This window comes from Sorex fumeus, unplaced genomic scaffold (assembly GCF_029834395.1).
Source record: "Sorex fumeus unplaced genomic scaffold, SorFum_2.1 ptg000265l, whole genome shotgun sequence".
Lineage (NCBI taxonomy): Eukaryota > Metazoa > Chordata > Mammalia > Eulipotyphla > Soricidae > Sorex > Sorex fumeus.
This window is the reverse complement of record NW_026606322.1, coordinates 32,199,360-32,216,238: the sequence shown is the minus strand read 5'-3', so window position 1 is coordinate 32,216,238 and position 16,879 is coordinate 32,199,360. Positions and strand designations below refer to the sequence as shown.

Here is a 16,879-nt window from a genome sequence, read left to right as displayed (position 1 = left end):
TGCTCAGTACTGCTCTGATTCTGACTCACACTCTGTCAGGAGTTCCTATAATATCATGGAACTGATTATTTTCATTGCCTTTAATGTATGACTGACACTTTACGTGGGTTGATTCTTACGGGCTTTAGTGATAGAAGCAGAGGAAGAAGATGCAACCTCATTCTGGAACTTCCCATTTTAGAAAGAGCAGTCAGTTTCACTGGAATCCATAATTTTCACTTAGCAATTGCCTTGGCAATATTGATGCCACTATGACTTTTTCTAACAGCAGATCCAAGGGTTATATGGTTTCCATCAGCATAGATAGGATGTCCAATTTTTTATTTCCTTAGGGTTGAATTTAAAGATGATAAAGATATTTGTCCAGGTGAACCTAGATACTTGGGGCAGTGAAGACAGTTGAACTTTTGTTTTTCTAGCCAAACTTTGGTAATCAAACTTCGTGTTGATGAAACAATTTAGTTAGAACGTTCATGCTGATTGGAGCCTGGTGTAGTAAAAATGGCATGAAGTGAAAATGAGAAAACTTTGACCTTATCTGGATTCTTTTTTCCAGGACGACAGTTTGTCCTAGGGCCTGTAACTTAGGTTGTCTGAATCTTAGTTTTCTCATAAATTAAAGAGGGATGATGCTATTGATGACCACAATGGTTTTAAAGGACCATCTGAAAGATGAACCCAAGATAGTGGATGAACATATTTGACTAATTATAATTAATGATCTAAGGTCAGGCTGGAGCGATAGTACAGTGGTAGGGCGTTTGCCTTGGACGCAGCCAACATGGCCGATTCGAGTTCGATTCCTCCGCCCCTCTCGGAGAGCTCGGCAAGCTACCGAGAGTATCTCGCCTGCACGGCAGAGCCTGGCAAGCTCCTCGTGACGTATTCGATATGCCAAACACAGTAACAACAAAGTCTCCAATGGAGATGTTACTGGGCCCACTCGAGCAAATCGATGAACAACGGGAGGACCGTGATCTAAGGTGATATTATTAACCATAAAATAAAATCAACCATATAATATCATAAAATATCCTGAAATATATTGCAATTTAGAAATGCAGGTAGTTTCAGGTGTGAATACTCTACGTCAGTGGTTTTCAGCCTTTCACACCTTTGGAGCAGCATTGACCTACAGACCAGTGATTTAAAACTGCTATTAGTTAAGCATCAGTAACCTTTATGTTGGACCCGTAGGAGATTTTTGCAAAATACCAGGTGTCCATGGACTAGCTGCTGGAAGCTATTGATCTGAGTCCTAAAAGTCAATGCAGCTTACAGCAGCTTACAGCTGTGAATATGTAACAAATTAACTTTCCATTCATTATATCAAGGAAATCTAAATTCTTAACATATTTAACATGTTTTTGAACAGGCATAGTTCTACAGAAAAAAAAATGAGAGAAAAGTAGAGTTCCCATACTGCTCCCCTAATTTGTCCAATTATTAACATCTTGTGTTTGTGTGGTACATTTGTCACAACTGATGAATTAATTTTGTTGCATAATTATTTTTTTTTATTTTTAGTGAAACACCATGAGGTACAGTTGTAGATTTACAATTTTTTGTGCTTGGGTTTCGATTATACAATGATCAAATACCCATCCCTCCACCAGTGCCCATTTTCCACCACCATGGATATATCCCTCTCACCCCCATCTCTCCCATCTCACCCTGCCTCTGTGGCAGGGCATTCCCCTGTGTTCTCTCTCTCCTTTTGAGTGTTGTGATCTGCAAAAGAGGCTTTGAGTGGCAAACATGTTCAGTCCATAGTCTACTTTCAACATGCATCTCCCCTCCTGGGAGGATCCTCCAAACACCCTTTATTTGGTGCTCCCTTCTCTATCTGAGCTGCCCTTTCCCCTAGAATGCCTGGCTGGCCTCTAAGCTATGGAGTAATCCTCCTGGTGTTGATCTCAGCTATTCTTGGGTATTAATCTCATATTTTGTTTCTTTATATTCCCCAGATGAATGCAATCTTTCTATGTCTATCCCTCTCTTTCTGACTCATTTCGCTTAGCATGATACTTTCCATGTTGTACCACTTGTATATAAATTTCATGACTTCATCTTTTCTAACAGCTACATAGTACTCCATTGTGTAGATGTACCAAAGTTTCTTTAACCATGTTGCATAATTATTAACTAACATCTGTAGTTTAGATCAAGGTTCAGTCTTGAGGTACATTCTGCCTACTTTGATCAATATGTAATCTCATGCATGCACTAGTGCACTATCATTCAAAATTGTCCATAATTTCACCTTTTCCGTGTCATGTAGTTGGAAACTATACAGTGTAAAGTATGCAGTATATATGATAAGACTCTTTTTGGAGAGGCTTCTTCAATATACTAATAAGCTCTTAAATTTCCTTCATGTCATTTTGTAGCTTAAGAGATTTTTTTTTGCCATCAAATGACATTCCATTGTATGGATGTTTGTTCATTCATTAATTTACCTCCCAAAGGAAATCTTGCTTACTTTCTAATTATGACAGTTATAAATAAAACTTCTAGAAATATCCATGTGCTGGTTTTTGTGTACATGTTTTTTAAACATCTTTGGGTAAATTCTAAGGAGTGTAATTGCTGGATGATATGGTAAGAGTATGTTGGTTTTTTTTTAAGAAACCAAAAAATAAGCACATCTAAAGTGGTTGCACCATTTTGCATCTGCAATGGTGTTTGGTGCTGTCCATTTTGTGGATTTTAGCCATCTTCATAGTGATGCAGCAGTCTCTCATTGCTGTTTTAATTGTGTAACTAATAATGTATGCGATTCAGCCTCTTCTCATACAATTGCTTCCCATATGAATGTTTTCTTTAGTGAGATACCTGTTAAGATTGTCCATTTTCACATACACAATTTGTTTTCACATGAAATTATTTGTTTTCCTTTGAGGGAGTTTTAAGAATTCTTTGGGGGATTTGGGGCTATAAGTGTTTTATAAGTAAATAATTTGTGAAGATTTTCTCCAAGTCTATGATTTGTCTTTGCATTTTCTTTTTATCTTTTTACTTTTGTTTTTGGGCTACATCTGGTGGAGTTCAGGGATTACTCCTGCGTCTGTGCTCAGCAATTACTCCTGGCAGTGCATGGTGGATCTATGTGATGCCAGGGATTCAACCAGGGCTGACCGCCTGCAAGGCAAGTGTCTTAACCCTGTACCATCTCTTAGCTCCTTGCATTTTCTTAAAATGTTTACCTTGAATTATTTTTATGTGCACATCCCGCTCCCAGCTGTTTTTAAAGTACTACCGACCTTCCGGTTTATGGCAGTTGGAAAAGTAGCACGAGTCTAAGGCTTTAATCCCACGTACCACTGCATCCTTTCGCAGTCGATAGCAGTTGTAGATGGGATCAAGTCATCAAGCCCATCAGTGGCTCAACCTCAAACCTCACGTTCTTAAGGGGGATCATCACTGCGATCATCTCAACGTCAGCCCGCGGCCTGTCCAAGTTGGCAGGGTCTTGCCTCGCTGATTGGAGAGGCCGACATTTTTGCTGACTGGAGTCATGCTATCTTTGCCAGTTTGCTGGAATAGACACAGACACCCATTGGGTCACGCTGAAGACATTCCTGTCCTGTGAAGCAAGTCTGTTTGTATTTTAGGTTTGCCAGGACTAATGAATTAAAACATTTGGACTCTCCACCACGCGCTGTTTATCAATGCCTGTGACAGGAGGAGGGTTTTTGCGTTTGCTCCGGCTTTTTCGAGAAGTATGACACCATCCTGGCTGCCGGAGAGGGGAAGGGAAGGGAGAGAGGGGTTGTGAGGAGAAGCGGAACCGGGAGGCCCCGTGGGACGCCGGGGTCTGGGGTGGGGGTGGGGGGCGGGGTGGGAAAGCAGGTAGCCGCGGGGCTGGCCTGCCAGTTGGCGTTGCATTTCAGAGTGGCAGTGGCTGCTATGCGGCAGGTGCAGCCCGAGCTCGTCCCAAGCGTCCACTCCACAAAGGCAGCGACTGGCCAAGGCAGTGGCTGGCCCCGGATTACACAGGCGCAGACACTCCACTAAGTGAGGTAAGGCGACAGGTGCCAAAGCCCGGCTATAGGCTGGAACACCAGCAACTTAACCAAAGCTCTGTTACAGTCGGACGAGGAACCAGCAGCCAGGTTTTTTTCCCTCCCAGGCGGTGTGATGAAAAGGCAAGTGGGTTTGGGGGCTCCGGGGGGCTGCGCTCCTTTCTCGTGGCCATCCTCCCCGAGGTGCACAGATGTCCTCCCTGTGCTCAGAGGAGGGGCTGTCACTCGCAGAGGCTGATCGATTCGATCCTCCCCCACCTGTGCGGTGTCACTGGAAGCTGGACCAGAGATCTAGTTCCAAAGCTCCGGAGGCAGATTTTGCACCTCTTGGGCTTTACGACTCTGGGGCAGCAAAGTCCGGGCAAGTCACAGCCAAATGGAGGAGCAGTCCTTCATCCTCGGACATCCTCAGACTTTGGGATGAAATGCTTTGGTGGTTGCACAATGGGTAACGATGCGGCTTTTCTTTTAGCTATGACTCTCAAGGGACTTTCTTTTTTCTTTCTTTTTTTTCATTCTTTCATATTCTCTCTCTCTGTGTCTCTTTTAACTGTTGGTTTTGTTCAGCAGATCCCAATCTGTTCTCTTCCCCAGGAACAGGTGGTTACCGAGAAGCTCCCTTCTCAGCAGATGACATAGACGTGTATGTCAGAGCTAAGACAAGACACAAAGCCCGAGTTCCAGCAAACCATAATTGAATATGGCCCTTTCTTTAAGTTCAATGTTTCATGTTGCTTTTCCCGAACCTAGAATGGCCTGAGACTGGCTGTTTGCACTGTTTAATGAAGAGGCCAAAGTAGGATCCCAGCTGGGTGATGAATGGTTGCTGAGTTCTCTAGGTGTTTCGCAGAAACCTGTTCTCTTTCCATTCGCTGCATGTGATGGTGATGCATGTATTTATGTCTGAGCATATGGGTTAAGTTTAGATAGGTGCATTCACTTTGGCTCTGTCAATGATTGTAAACTCAAAATTTGACTTCTAGACCCTATTTTTAGAGGAGAATAGTTATGGGAAAGAGTAAGGGACCTTGCAGTGAGAAAAATGTTCTGTGAACTCTGTTCCCAGAACCTCACTAAGAATGGCTGAGAGATTATATCTTGCCAATTTTTAGAGGCATTTTCCTTAAAATATCATTTGGAATTTTTGGTTTACTGTCTGCATGAGAAGAAAAGTAGAGGTTTAAGGGAAACAAGGCTAAAAATGAAAAAGTTAAATATATGTATTGAAACAGCAAATGCATGTAGTTACAGCCATATATTTCCCAGTCTCAGTGAAGACAGTCTGTCAGATGTCTTGGTTGAAATATATTTGGGCTAATTTTTTTGGGGGGGGGCTGTTTTTTTTAATAACAAAGTAATACTCATGTGTTTTGCCCAACTCCTACCTTCTTTATCTTTAGGGTATTTTCCATTCATTCTTTGTCTAGTACTTAAATGGTTATTTAATAGGTGGAATAGACTATCACTATTTTAGTTTTGTTTTTTGCTGCTATCACACATGGTGGAGATATACAGCCTTAGAAGTGTCAGATAGACTCATAGGCGGTAAATCATATATTTGAAGCATGTAACATTCATGATTTAACTGTGGCTGTGTCATTATTGAGACATGGCATGATCCTCATTCTTCACTAGCTGTGCATCAATCATCCAGGTCCAATTTAGACTTCTGAGCATGAAAAACTAGTCTAATCTGAACCCATATGACACCCTCTTAAAACTTTTTTAAAATAGCTTATTTATATATTTCAAATTTTAAAACTGGTCAGTGTGAAGGGATACTAAAGCAGTAAGTTTGATGGGGATGTCACTCCTTGCCATTTTATTCTACACGTGTTTCCAAAGCAAAAAAAAAGAAAAGCCCAGGGGTTCCTCCTGGTTCTGCACTCAGGAATTCAGGAATTACTCTTGGTGCTTGGGGGGCAATATAGGCTGCCGGGGATTGAACCCAGGTTGGCTATGTGCAAGGCAAATGCCCTATCCGCTGTACTATCTTTCCTCCTCTAGCAAATGTTTTTATGTGTTGCAGGTGAATACTTTTCATGCAGGAAAAAAGGGAGGAGGTTTGAGTATCTTTAAAATGATAATGCAGTGCATGCCAACATTGCCTCGAATTTCCAGAGGACTCTGTATTTGAGGGTAAAGTGATGAAGGTTCTCTCTTGTCCTTACAGCTGGAAGACCCAGGGCAAGGCCGAGCCTCAGGTGCCCACATGATCAGCACGGCCAGGGTACCTGCGGATAAGCCAGTACGCATCGCCTTCAGCCTCGATAATGCTGCAGGTACCTGGGAAAGGGCCTCTCTCTGCTTGTGCCTCTTTACCATCACCTTTTCCAGTCTTGCTCAGGATGTTTAAAAAGAATGCACTGTGGATCGCCTTAATGATGGGCCTGTGATTTTTTTTTTTTTCACCATGCCTTGTCTAAGCTATTTCCAGACTGCCTCTGGGGCTACTTCTTCCACCTTCTCTAGCCCCATAGTGATTTTACATTTCTTCTTGTTTTATATTTCTCCACTTTAGAATTATTAGAAAATACATGGTGGCAGTTGTGGGAGGGAGCATGGGAACCCTGGTAAGTTGATACTGGTGGTGGGATTGGTATCAAAATATTGGATGGCTAAAACCCAACTATCAAGAACTCTGTAAATCACAGTTCTTTAATTAAATGTAAATTTTTAAAAATTCCTAAAAAAACAAAACAAACAAGCTAGCAAACAAACAAAAATCTTATCCTTCCTGTTCCAACAGCATTTCCTGACGCCTGGGTTTGAAATGCTGGTTTCTCACCTGAGCTCCCACACTTCTGACTGAATTAGCCCAGGGTAGTGAATGGGATGGGTAGAGGTGGGTCCTTTCAGAATAGTAAGGTCTAAGGTAAGGTCACCCTCCTCACAGCCCTTCATCAAGGTTCCTTTCCATGACCTCTTTTTTTTTTTAACTTTTCTATCTAGCTTTTATTTCAATTTTTAAAAATTGAATCACTGTGAGATACAGTTACAAGCTTTCATGTTTAAGTTACAGTCATATAATGTTCCAACACCCATCCCTCCACTAGAGCACATTTCCCACCACCAATCTCCCCAGTAAACTCCCCCACACCTTTTCCACCCTCCCCCTGCCTCCCATGACCTCTGAACACATTGAATCTCACTGTCTTTGGGAGGGACATCAGGCTGTGACAGATCATAGTGGTGAGAGAGAGGCTGAATCTCCTTACTGCCATCCCCCGTAGCTCGCTTTAAAAGCCATCTGCTTAAACCACATCATCACGTACTCAAGTTATGTTACCATTTAAATCGTGGGTATTTTGAGAACCAGATCTATCTATGTATACTCACTCTCTCATCTGTCTCTTTGATATGCTTTCTACGAGGCCTGTGTAGGAAAAAATGCTTCAAAAAGATAAGAATTAAGGATCAGGACAATGTTTTCTAAAAGAAGGATGAGGGGCCAGGATGCTTTTAAAGCATTAAAAAATGCCTTAAAAAGATAAGAATTAAGGATCAGGACAATGTTTTCAAAAAGAAGGACGAGGGTCCAGGGAGATGGCTTAAAAGACTAGCACTCATACCTTGCACACAGAGAACCCAAGTTTGATCCCTAATACTGTATGTTCCCTTGAACACCTCTGGGTGTAGCTCTGGTAACCCTCAACTGCCATCAGGATCAAGAAGCGCCATATTGCTGATATGAGCACTCAATGTTCAAACCTGTTAGGCTAAATATTGCTAAGAGAGTTTGCTTGGTCCCTCGAACACTGTTTTTGGGAAACCTACCCCACCCTTATCCTGTTTTAAAAGAATTAAAAAAGGCAGGTCAATTCCCCATAATCATGCAATATAAAAATCTGGATCCTGTGAATTCTGGTGTTACACAACCAATTCAAGCTTTACTATACCACATAATTATGGTTGTATCATATTTACTCCTGGGTTTCCTAGACTATGAAATGTCCAGTGAAGGATCTTTTCTGGGGTATAAAGAGGTAAAATATTATCTATGCTTCCTATGGCCTACTGTTCTATATTCCTACACAGGTTGCCTTGAGAGATGGCATTCAAGGGGAAACTTTCCCATAGGCAGACCCAGCCTTACCAACATTACCATGAATTGAATTTGTGTTTTGTATAAGATCTTCGCATATACTATTTGAGAACTTCAAAATATCATTGAACACATTAAAGTAATGTTGGCTTTTGTACTACTGGTTTGTAGAAAGATATTGAGCTCCAAAGATCACACCAATAGTAGATTACAGAGTTATGATTTAAACTCAAGTATTTAGATTTGACTGCCTGAAATCTCTTCTTTTTTTCTACCTGCTTCTCTAGGAAGAAGAAAAAAAATCCATTCTCTTTGTATACATTTTGTAAATGTCCTATTTTGAGGAAAGGGCAGGACTTGGATGATGAGGTCTTAAAGAGAGACACAGGCTAACGCAAAATCTGGGAATAAAGATAAATAATTTTCTTTCTTGTGTTCATCCCACAGGAGTAGAACAAGTCTTATTGCGATCAACAGCCTTACAGAAAAAAAAGTCCAATATTGAAAGCTTGTTAATTTCAAGGAGTATTATTATCTCACAGTCTTGGTTGAGACAAATGTACCATTTCCTCATTTTCCTTTTTAATAGAATTTAATGAATGCACAGAAAACAGCATGGGAAGGTGAATAGAATTCTTTTGATGTACAAGATGAGCAATTTGTAGTTAATTTGTTACTACCCTTTTAATTCTCTTGACCCTATTTGGGAGCTCTTGAATATTTTTAATCAGTCAGTTGAATTGGTTTGTCCTGTTCTCTTAAAAGTCCCAAGAAGGGTCACTCTTAAAGTTTATACTTTTTTGATACCATCACTGTATCACTGTCATCCCATTGATAATCGATTTATTTGAAAGGATGTCAGGAACATTTCCATTCGTCACAGCCCTGAGATTTTAGCAGCCTTTCCTTACTCATCTTTCCCAACACTGCCGTATTGGAGGTTTTTTTCAGGGTCAGGGGAATGAGACCCGTTATTACTACTGTTTTGGGCATATTGAATACACCACGGATAGCTTGCCAGGCTTGATACCATAACTTCAAAAAAAGGTTCTCATTTATTTCAGTTAATTCCTACCTTCTTGTTCCACAAAAAGATGGAACCTGTGTAAAAGACTTCCCACAAGGAAGACAATGCTTTTTTTTTAATGATCAATGTGTGCTCACATTTCTAGAAAGGGCTTCTAACTAGAACATCTAAGGCAGGACTAGGGTTTTGTGCTTCTCAGTCTTTCTTAAAACAATCATCTGTGAGCACTCCTCTAAAATGCAAATTTGAAGGCCTTATGGCTGCATGTTCGAAGCGGTGATGCAGAGTGAGGAGCAGCAATCAGTATTTTTTGAATGTACATGAGTGTGCGAGCACACAGAAAGATGCTTTGGAGATATTTGGGGACACTCCCTCTGAATTCTTGAATAAGGAGTGTGTGGTGTGTCTCACAGAGCAACACCTGCTATCCAGGAACGCTGGGCATGCCTCTGGGATTCCAGTGCATGTGGCCTGGGGGAAAACAAAGGAAAGTATCCTTGATTTTCATCATAAACAGGAAGAACTAAGGTTGAATTTTAAGGAGTAATTCCATCTGGGTGGATTTATCATTGATGGCATAAGTAGCCGTCCACAAGGAAAAGAAACCTCTCTGCCCGCAAGCATTGATTTGTTCATATCTTGTGAGATTTATAGTTATGTGTCATTTATTCCTGTTTTGTTGAAATTACATACGTAATTTAAGAGCCAATTGGTGTCAATCAGGACATAGAATTTTGAATTCAGTGGGTTTCTCGACCCTTTTCTGTTGCTATTTATACATCTTGTATAAATGACTCTGATAAATTTCAATTTCCCATAGTTGAAACTCAGAGCTTTATAAGAATGAAATCATCTAAGTAAAATAATTAGCATAGTTCTTGACACAAATGAGAAGCACACCACCAGTCACTGTATTCATACTGATTCCAAAGCATTATGGAAAAATAAATTACTTAGCAGTTCAGTGTTTTTTATACCTCACACATCTACTCTGATGTCAAGGTAAAAACTATAGTATAACTCATCTGCAATAATCCAGGGACTAGTTATCCAGTTGATAGATTGTGGGTGTCTTTGATTCTCAACTTATCAATTAGGTGAACTTAGTTACTCTGTCTGCTTCCAGAACTCTGATAAGATGGGTGGGGTGGGGTGTGCAAGAGAAGAATGGTATGATCTCCCTGTGGAGTTTTTAAAAATTGGGAACAAAATCTTTGTCTCCCAGAGCAAATGGGAATAGCTTTTTGGGAAGATGTGGTTTTCGATCTGGGCTTGAGGGCAGGTGTGAGGTATTGAAAGGCAGTATTGAAAAATGTGGGTTCTATTTCTGGGCACCCAGTGCAAAAGTGTGGGAGGGGCAAGGGGGGGGGCTGTACATTTTAACAATAGTTTTTTTTTTCAAATGAAAATGAGAGAAACCACAGTTAGGAAAAGCATGATATATTCAAGAGGTACAAAAAACCCTTGTTAATTGGAGCAGAGGTTTGAACTGTGGATAAGTAAGATCCCATTGACTGATACCCGTTTTGAGTCAGACACTGAAGTAGAATCTTCTATTTAGCTCGTGGTAGATCAGTTACCAAGCTGATCTTAAAAACTCTAAAGCATTTCAAGTTTCCTAGTAGCTGAGAGGGTCAGAAGTTAGTTCTTGAGCCAGTGAGTGCAGAGTATGAGGAAAACGGTAAATGTGCAGTGACATAGTCTGGATTGTGGAGAGATGCCAAGGTGGAGGAGACATTTATTTGTCTTTGGTAGGGGATATCACAATCATGCTCAGGGGATCATGCACTGTTGAATATTGAACTCAGTGCACATGTTAGACATGTGCTATAACACCCTCCCTTTCCCCCTGAAATAAGCTGTTAATAATGGTACAGAGATGAAGTGATGAGTGCCTGGATTAGAAGATGGAACAGGATAGCTGCCTTCAGAGTATAGTGATGGAAGGGTTCAAAGGACTTGGTGACAGACTGACCTTGACAGAGCGGAGTTGCTCATCATCCACTGCTAGCAGAATGAACCACATGACTCCAAATAGATTGTGGATCTTCAGGGACTTAAATAAAGGAAGTAGCTTTTTAAGAGGAAAATCCTCTTAAATACAGACAGCATTTCTAGCTTATCATCTATTTCTAGCTTACTTTATTAGGCAACAATTTCCAGAATCAGCAGTGGCTTTATAAACTAATTATATGATATGTAGTATTTTAATAAACTAATATGTTTGGTATTGCTTCTAAACTGGAAATTACAAAGAGTTAAATTTCTAAATTGGGACCGTCACTCAGTTAATTTTCCTGAGAGGAAACATATAGATGACAAATAGAAATATCACCTCTTAGGTTATTAGAGAATCTCTGACTTGTTTCCAAATTTGGAGAGAATTAGAAATTGGACTGACATGAGTGTTTCAAATTGATTGCTTGAGATTTTTTATTTATATTCTACAGACCTAAAGTCTGACATACTCTTGTACAAATCCACATCTTATATTTTTTTGTTCTTAATTTTTATTTAGAAAAAATCAAGCACATACTGGTAGCTTTCAGCATTTTCTTCTTCAAAAATTCAAGTTACTCATAGTGATTCAATAAAAAAAAAATTCAAGTTACTAGAAATTTCTAATCTGGACATGAGTCAATCATACAACTTTTTTTTTTTTAAAAAAAAACCTTTTTGTTGCTGTCTCTTTGAGGTAATACTAATTCACCTATCAGGCTATCTGGTGTAGCAGTGGAAATTTTGTGGAGAAGCTGAATGTGTTTCCCATGAACCGTGTGTGAATGTCTGTGTATGTAAACAGCACTACCAGCAAAATGGTGGTGGGGGCCAAGTCTATCCTGTCATTGTCACCTTCCTTCCACTTTTTCTCCCTTTGGTAACTCTAGGTAATATTTCTTCCTTCCTCCATAGAACCCCAGCGTTTTCAGTTGTCTCTTCTGTCAATCAAGTTATTCAGTTAGTTGACTCAGTAAAAATCTGATTCCCATTACAAATAAATGAATATTGAGGTTTATCTTTCTCTCTCAGGTTGTATGTTTGCACTTCTCTACCCACTTGGAATCAGTAGGAAATCAGGGGATATGGTTCCTACTGGAATGGTCAATATGATATTTGGGGAAATAGGCTTTGGGCAGCTTTGTCGATCTCTTTCAAGTCACACTCTGTTCCAACTTTGTTTCTTCCTTGGCTTTTGTAAAGTTGTTTTTGGGTGTGAGGGAGTTTGGGACACACCCAATGGTGCTCAGGCCTCTGTGCTCAGGGACCCATACACAGTTTCTGGGATTGAATCAGGGTCACCCACGTGCAAGAAAGGGCCTTAACCCCTGGACTATGTCTCTGACCCTTGTCTCTCCCTTCAAAGATGCCTCCACACATGTGGTGGCAGCAGTCAGTGGAAAATCCCTTCAGAGTGGGGTTGGAATGGGGATCTCTTGTATCTTCACCCACCATTTACAGAGCATTTGATTGAGAACCATCATAGAAACTTAATTATCACATGCTATCAAGCCAACATGTTACTATGTATCATTTATTTATTTATTATTGAGCCACTCTGAGATAGACCCTTACAAAGCTGTTCATGAGTTGATTTCAGTCATACAGTGTTCAAACACCTATCCTTCCACCAGTGTACCTTTCCCAGCACCAATGTCCCCAGTTTCCCTCCCATCAACCCCCAGCCCACCCCCAGCCTACATCATTTTAAGTTCCTTATTCTGAGGACTGCTTTAGATTCTTAGAGAGCCAATTGGATTTATTGGTTGTACTCTGTTACTGAAGATTTTAAAAATCCAGAAAGGCAATGAATGCCAGTTGAGTACCAAGGTGCTTTTTCACTTGCAATATCCCATAAATTTAATATTGATAATAATTCTATATAGAGATATCATTACAGTATACCTTTATATAATATACTGTCATTATTTATACTATTATTAATCATTATAGGTGTGGACTATTGTCTAGAAGAGACTTACCTCAAACCAAACTATTCATAGTAAGGGATTCAGAGATAAGCCCTTGGAGGCTACGTTTTTTTTTTTTTTGGTTGCCCTCTACTTAATTTTTTTAATTAATTAATTAATTATTTTAAGTAGTGAAACACCATGAGTTACAGTTGTAGACTTACAAAATTTCATGCTTGGGTTTCAGTTATACAATGATCAAGTACCCATCCCTCCACCAGTGCCCATTCTCCACCACCAATGATCCCAGTAGCCCTCCCAACCCCCACCCCACTTTACCGTCTATTTAGAGATAAAGTCTATGTAATAAAAGCATGTATCTGGAAGTGAAGAAATACTTCAATGATCATGAGACATGGCATGTTTATATCAGATAGGAAAGGAAAATTTATTTTGTGATGTACTGAGCAAAAACTATATTTCCAATGAAATTTTTTGTTTTTATTTGTCTTTGTTGTTGTTGTTGTTATTTTGGGGTCATATGTGTTGGTGCTCAAGACTCACTCCTGGCTCTGTACTCAGGAATTACTCCTGGTCAGGATTGGGGGACCATGGAGCTCAGCACCATATGTGGTGATGGGCATTAAATGAAGGGAGGCCATGTGAAAGGCAAACACTCTCCTCAATATTGCTCTGGCCCCGCCAATGGACCACTTGAAGCAGATATTTTCTGGCCAGTGTGCATGCTCTCAGTTCAAAATATTCTTTCAGACTTACAAAATATTATTTCAGAAGGATAAATGAACAAACCCCACAAAATGATTGCCACAATAATAGTGACTAAATGAATGTTTCTTAAAATATAAGAACTTTTAAAAGAATTGTCTTTATTTTATTGATTTAGATTTTGGTCCACACCCAGTGGTACTCAGGGGCTCAGGGGCTATTCTTAGCTCTGTGCTCAGGGGACCATATGTGGTGTCAGGAACTGAATGAAACTGGCTGTGTGCAGAGCAGTGCCTTGACTCCTGGATTATCCCTCTGGTCCCTTGAAACATTCTGTCTTTAAATGGAGTCAGGACTCTCCGTGAAGATAAATAACATTCGGTCTATTTGACGTGTGAGTCAGTTGGCTTGATAACTTTAGGTTATTGTTCATATAAAATGCTGATTATTAATCATGAGGAATTGAAAATGTGCTTGACATCATACCAAAGCTTCACCTATATTCTGGCACTTATTTGTATCCATATCAACAGTTATATGCATATGAAATAAAAAATTTAATATTTGGTTGTGGTTTGGAGCCATATTTGACAATGTTCAGGGGTTATTCATTATTCTATGCCCAGGGATCACTCCTGGGACTTGGGGGTCTCTTATATGAAGTGCCAGGGATCAAACACAGGTCAGCCATGTGTGAAGCAAGTGCTCTATATCCTGTACTCTGGCTTCAGCCCCGGTATCTACAGGTTTTATCTCTTTTAATTTTTGCATGGGGGCACACCTGGTGGTATTCAGGGCTTACTCGTGGCTCTGCACGCAGGGATAACATCCAGCAGTACTTGGTTAATCATATGGAGTGGTGGGTATCAAACCCAGGTTGGCCACATGCAAGACAAGCATCCTGCCTGCCATTCTATCATTCTACCCCTCCCCAATGTATAGAACTTTTTAAAAATATTCTTGATATATTTTGAAATGAGTTGGCAACTATATTGCTGGCTTTATTTGTAAAATCCTTTATTTGTAAAAATAAGGTATGAATCTTGATTTATATTTAAATGAGAACACTCAAAGGCCTTTCTCCTATGAGTGATTTTTTTAAATAGCATTTTATGTAGAATGTGTGCTGATATAAAAGTAGAAGGAAAACCCTACTTAAATTAGAACTTAAATGTCTTTTCATTTGCTCTTTTGTAAATGTACAAGACTTGAGGAGGTGGCTTCATCAGAGAAATCTTCCTTAACTGACCTGAGAAAGATTTAGCAATTAGAATTAGTCATCTTCATCTTGCCTGCTTTCTTTGATTATTTAGATGAAAAGTAAACCCCTCAATTCTCACCATTTTGCAAATGCTCACACATGAATACAAATGCTCACATAGCTCACTTGTCTCACCATTATTCCTTTGATGGTGTACCAGAAAAGGAATGAAAGGTAAATTCAATTATAGTAATCATTTGGCATTATGCTAATTAGTTTCTACATGCTTCAAACGAAATGGCTTACAAACATTTGTCAGCTTTCTGAGACAGACACAATGGCATCTATTTTGCAGAGGAGAATACAGTATAACCCCATCCCCAAACCTCTAGGTACATATTTTAATTTATTTAAAGACTTGTTATTGAGGTTTACAAGAATAAAAATGTGTATCTTTTTAAGTGTACAATGTTACTACACTATGCCTTTTACCAAAATGCCAGTATCCTTCCATCACTCTCCATTTCTCACTAGCTGACCTCTCCACCCAGTAATTCTACAGAAGAGAGTCTAACAGTTCATTTTCTTGAGGCATTATCAATTCCCTTGCTTTGTGTCTTTATAGGCAACATATGAATGTGATCATTAGGTCATTAGGTCATTAGGCGTTTGTTCTTTTTTACGACTTATTTTGCTCTAGTTCCATTCAAGATGAAGCAAAAGGCAAACTTATCTCTTCTTATAGCTGCATTGTATTCCATTGCATATATATACCACATATACATTTTTTTTATGTGCTCATCTGTGGTCAGGCACTTGTGTTATTTTCTCAATCTCTTGTCTCTCTCTTTCATGCTCGCTCTCTCTCTTATACATCTATTTTAATCACTGCAATTTAAAGAACTGTTATTGGTAGAGTTTTATGCAGTGTCCACTTGCCTTCACCAGTGTCCACTTGCCTTCACCTTTGTCTCAGTGTCTTCCTCTTCTTCCTCCCTCCATCATTCTCCCCTGTGGTAAAGCTTCCTACTAGAGCCCAGTTCTTAGTTTCTGTTTTCTTGTGCATCTGTTTATTTCCTGCCATGCTTCTTTATGTCTCACATATGAGAGAGATGATATTGTGTCTTTTCCCTCCCTTTTGGCTAAGTTCTCTTAGTCTGATATTCTCGCTATCCATCCACAAAGCAGCAAATTGCATGATTTCATCTTTTTTTTTGGGGGGGATTGGGTCACATCCAGTGGTGCTCAGGGCTGACACTTGGCTCTGTGCTCAGAGATCACATATGGCAGCAGGGGGCCATATGTGGTGCTGGGGATCAAACCCAGGTTAACTACCCATTGTACTATCACTCTGATCAGATTTCCTCTTTTCTTATAGTCAAGTAGTATTCCATTGCATATCTGTACCATAGTTGTTTTGTTTGTTTGTTTGTTTGTTTTATCCAGTTGTCCATTTTTAGACATTTTGGCTATTTCCAGATTTGGTCTGTTGTTAATTGTATTGTATATTTCCAGATTTTGACTAACGTAAATTGCCTGTTATGAATATCATTGTACACATCTTTTTAAGTTGTGCTTTTGTGTTATTTAGATAGATTCCTAGAAATGGAATTGCTTGATGATATATGATTCTATTGTACTTCTATCTTTAATATTTTTGAGATATCTTCAAGCTCCTTTCCATAAAGGCTGAAACTTGTTAACATTCTTACCAGCTGTGAATGAAAGCTTCTGTTTCTCCACGTCATCTTGAGTACTTGCTGTTTCTGGTCTTTTTGATACAGTCCATTCTCGTGTTTTGAGGTGAGATAACGCAGTGTTTTCATTTGCATTTCACAGATAATAAGGAATGATGAGCCCCTTTCCACCATATGCCTATTGTAGTTCTGTGTCTTTTTAAAATATTTTTGAGAAGTACCTATTCAGCTCTTCTCACTGTGTGTGTGT

The 16,879-nt window shown here is 39.6% G+C and overlaps 1 protein-coding gene across 1 annotated transcript in view; it reads left to right on the top strand.

Moving 5' to 3' along the window:
* Positions 1–3,902: 3,902 nt before the first annotated feature.
* MAP3K7CL (MAP3K7 C-terminal like) overlaps positions 3,903–16,879 on the top strand; it is a 49,592-nt gene continuing 36,615 nt past the window's right edge. The window contains exons 1-2 of the mRNA XM_056109392.1: positions 3,903–4,022; positions 6,199–6,307. Coding sequence (XP_055965367.1) covers positions 6,238–6,307 — 70 coding nt within the window. The 5' untranslated portion in view covers positions 3,903–4,022; positions 6,199–6,237. The remainder of the gene's footprint in view (positions 4,023–6,198; positions 6,308–16,879) is intronic.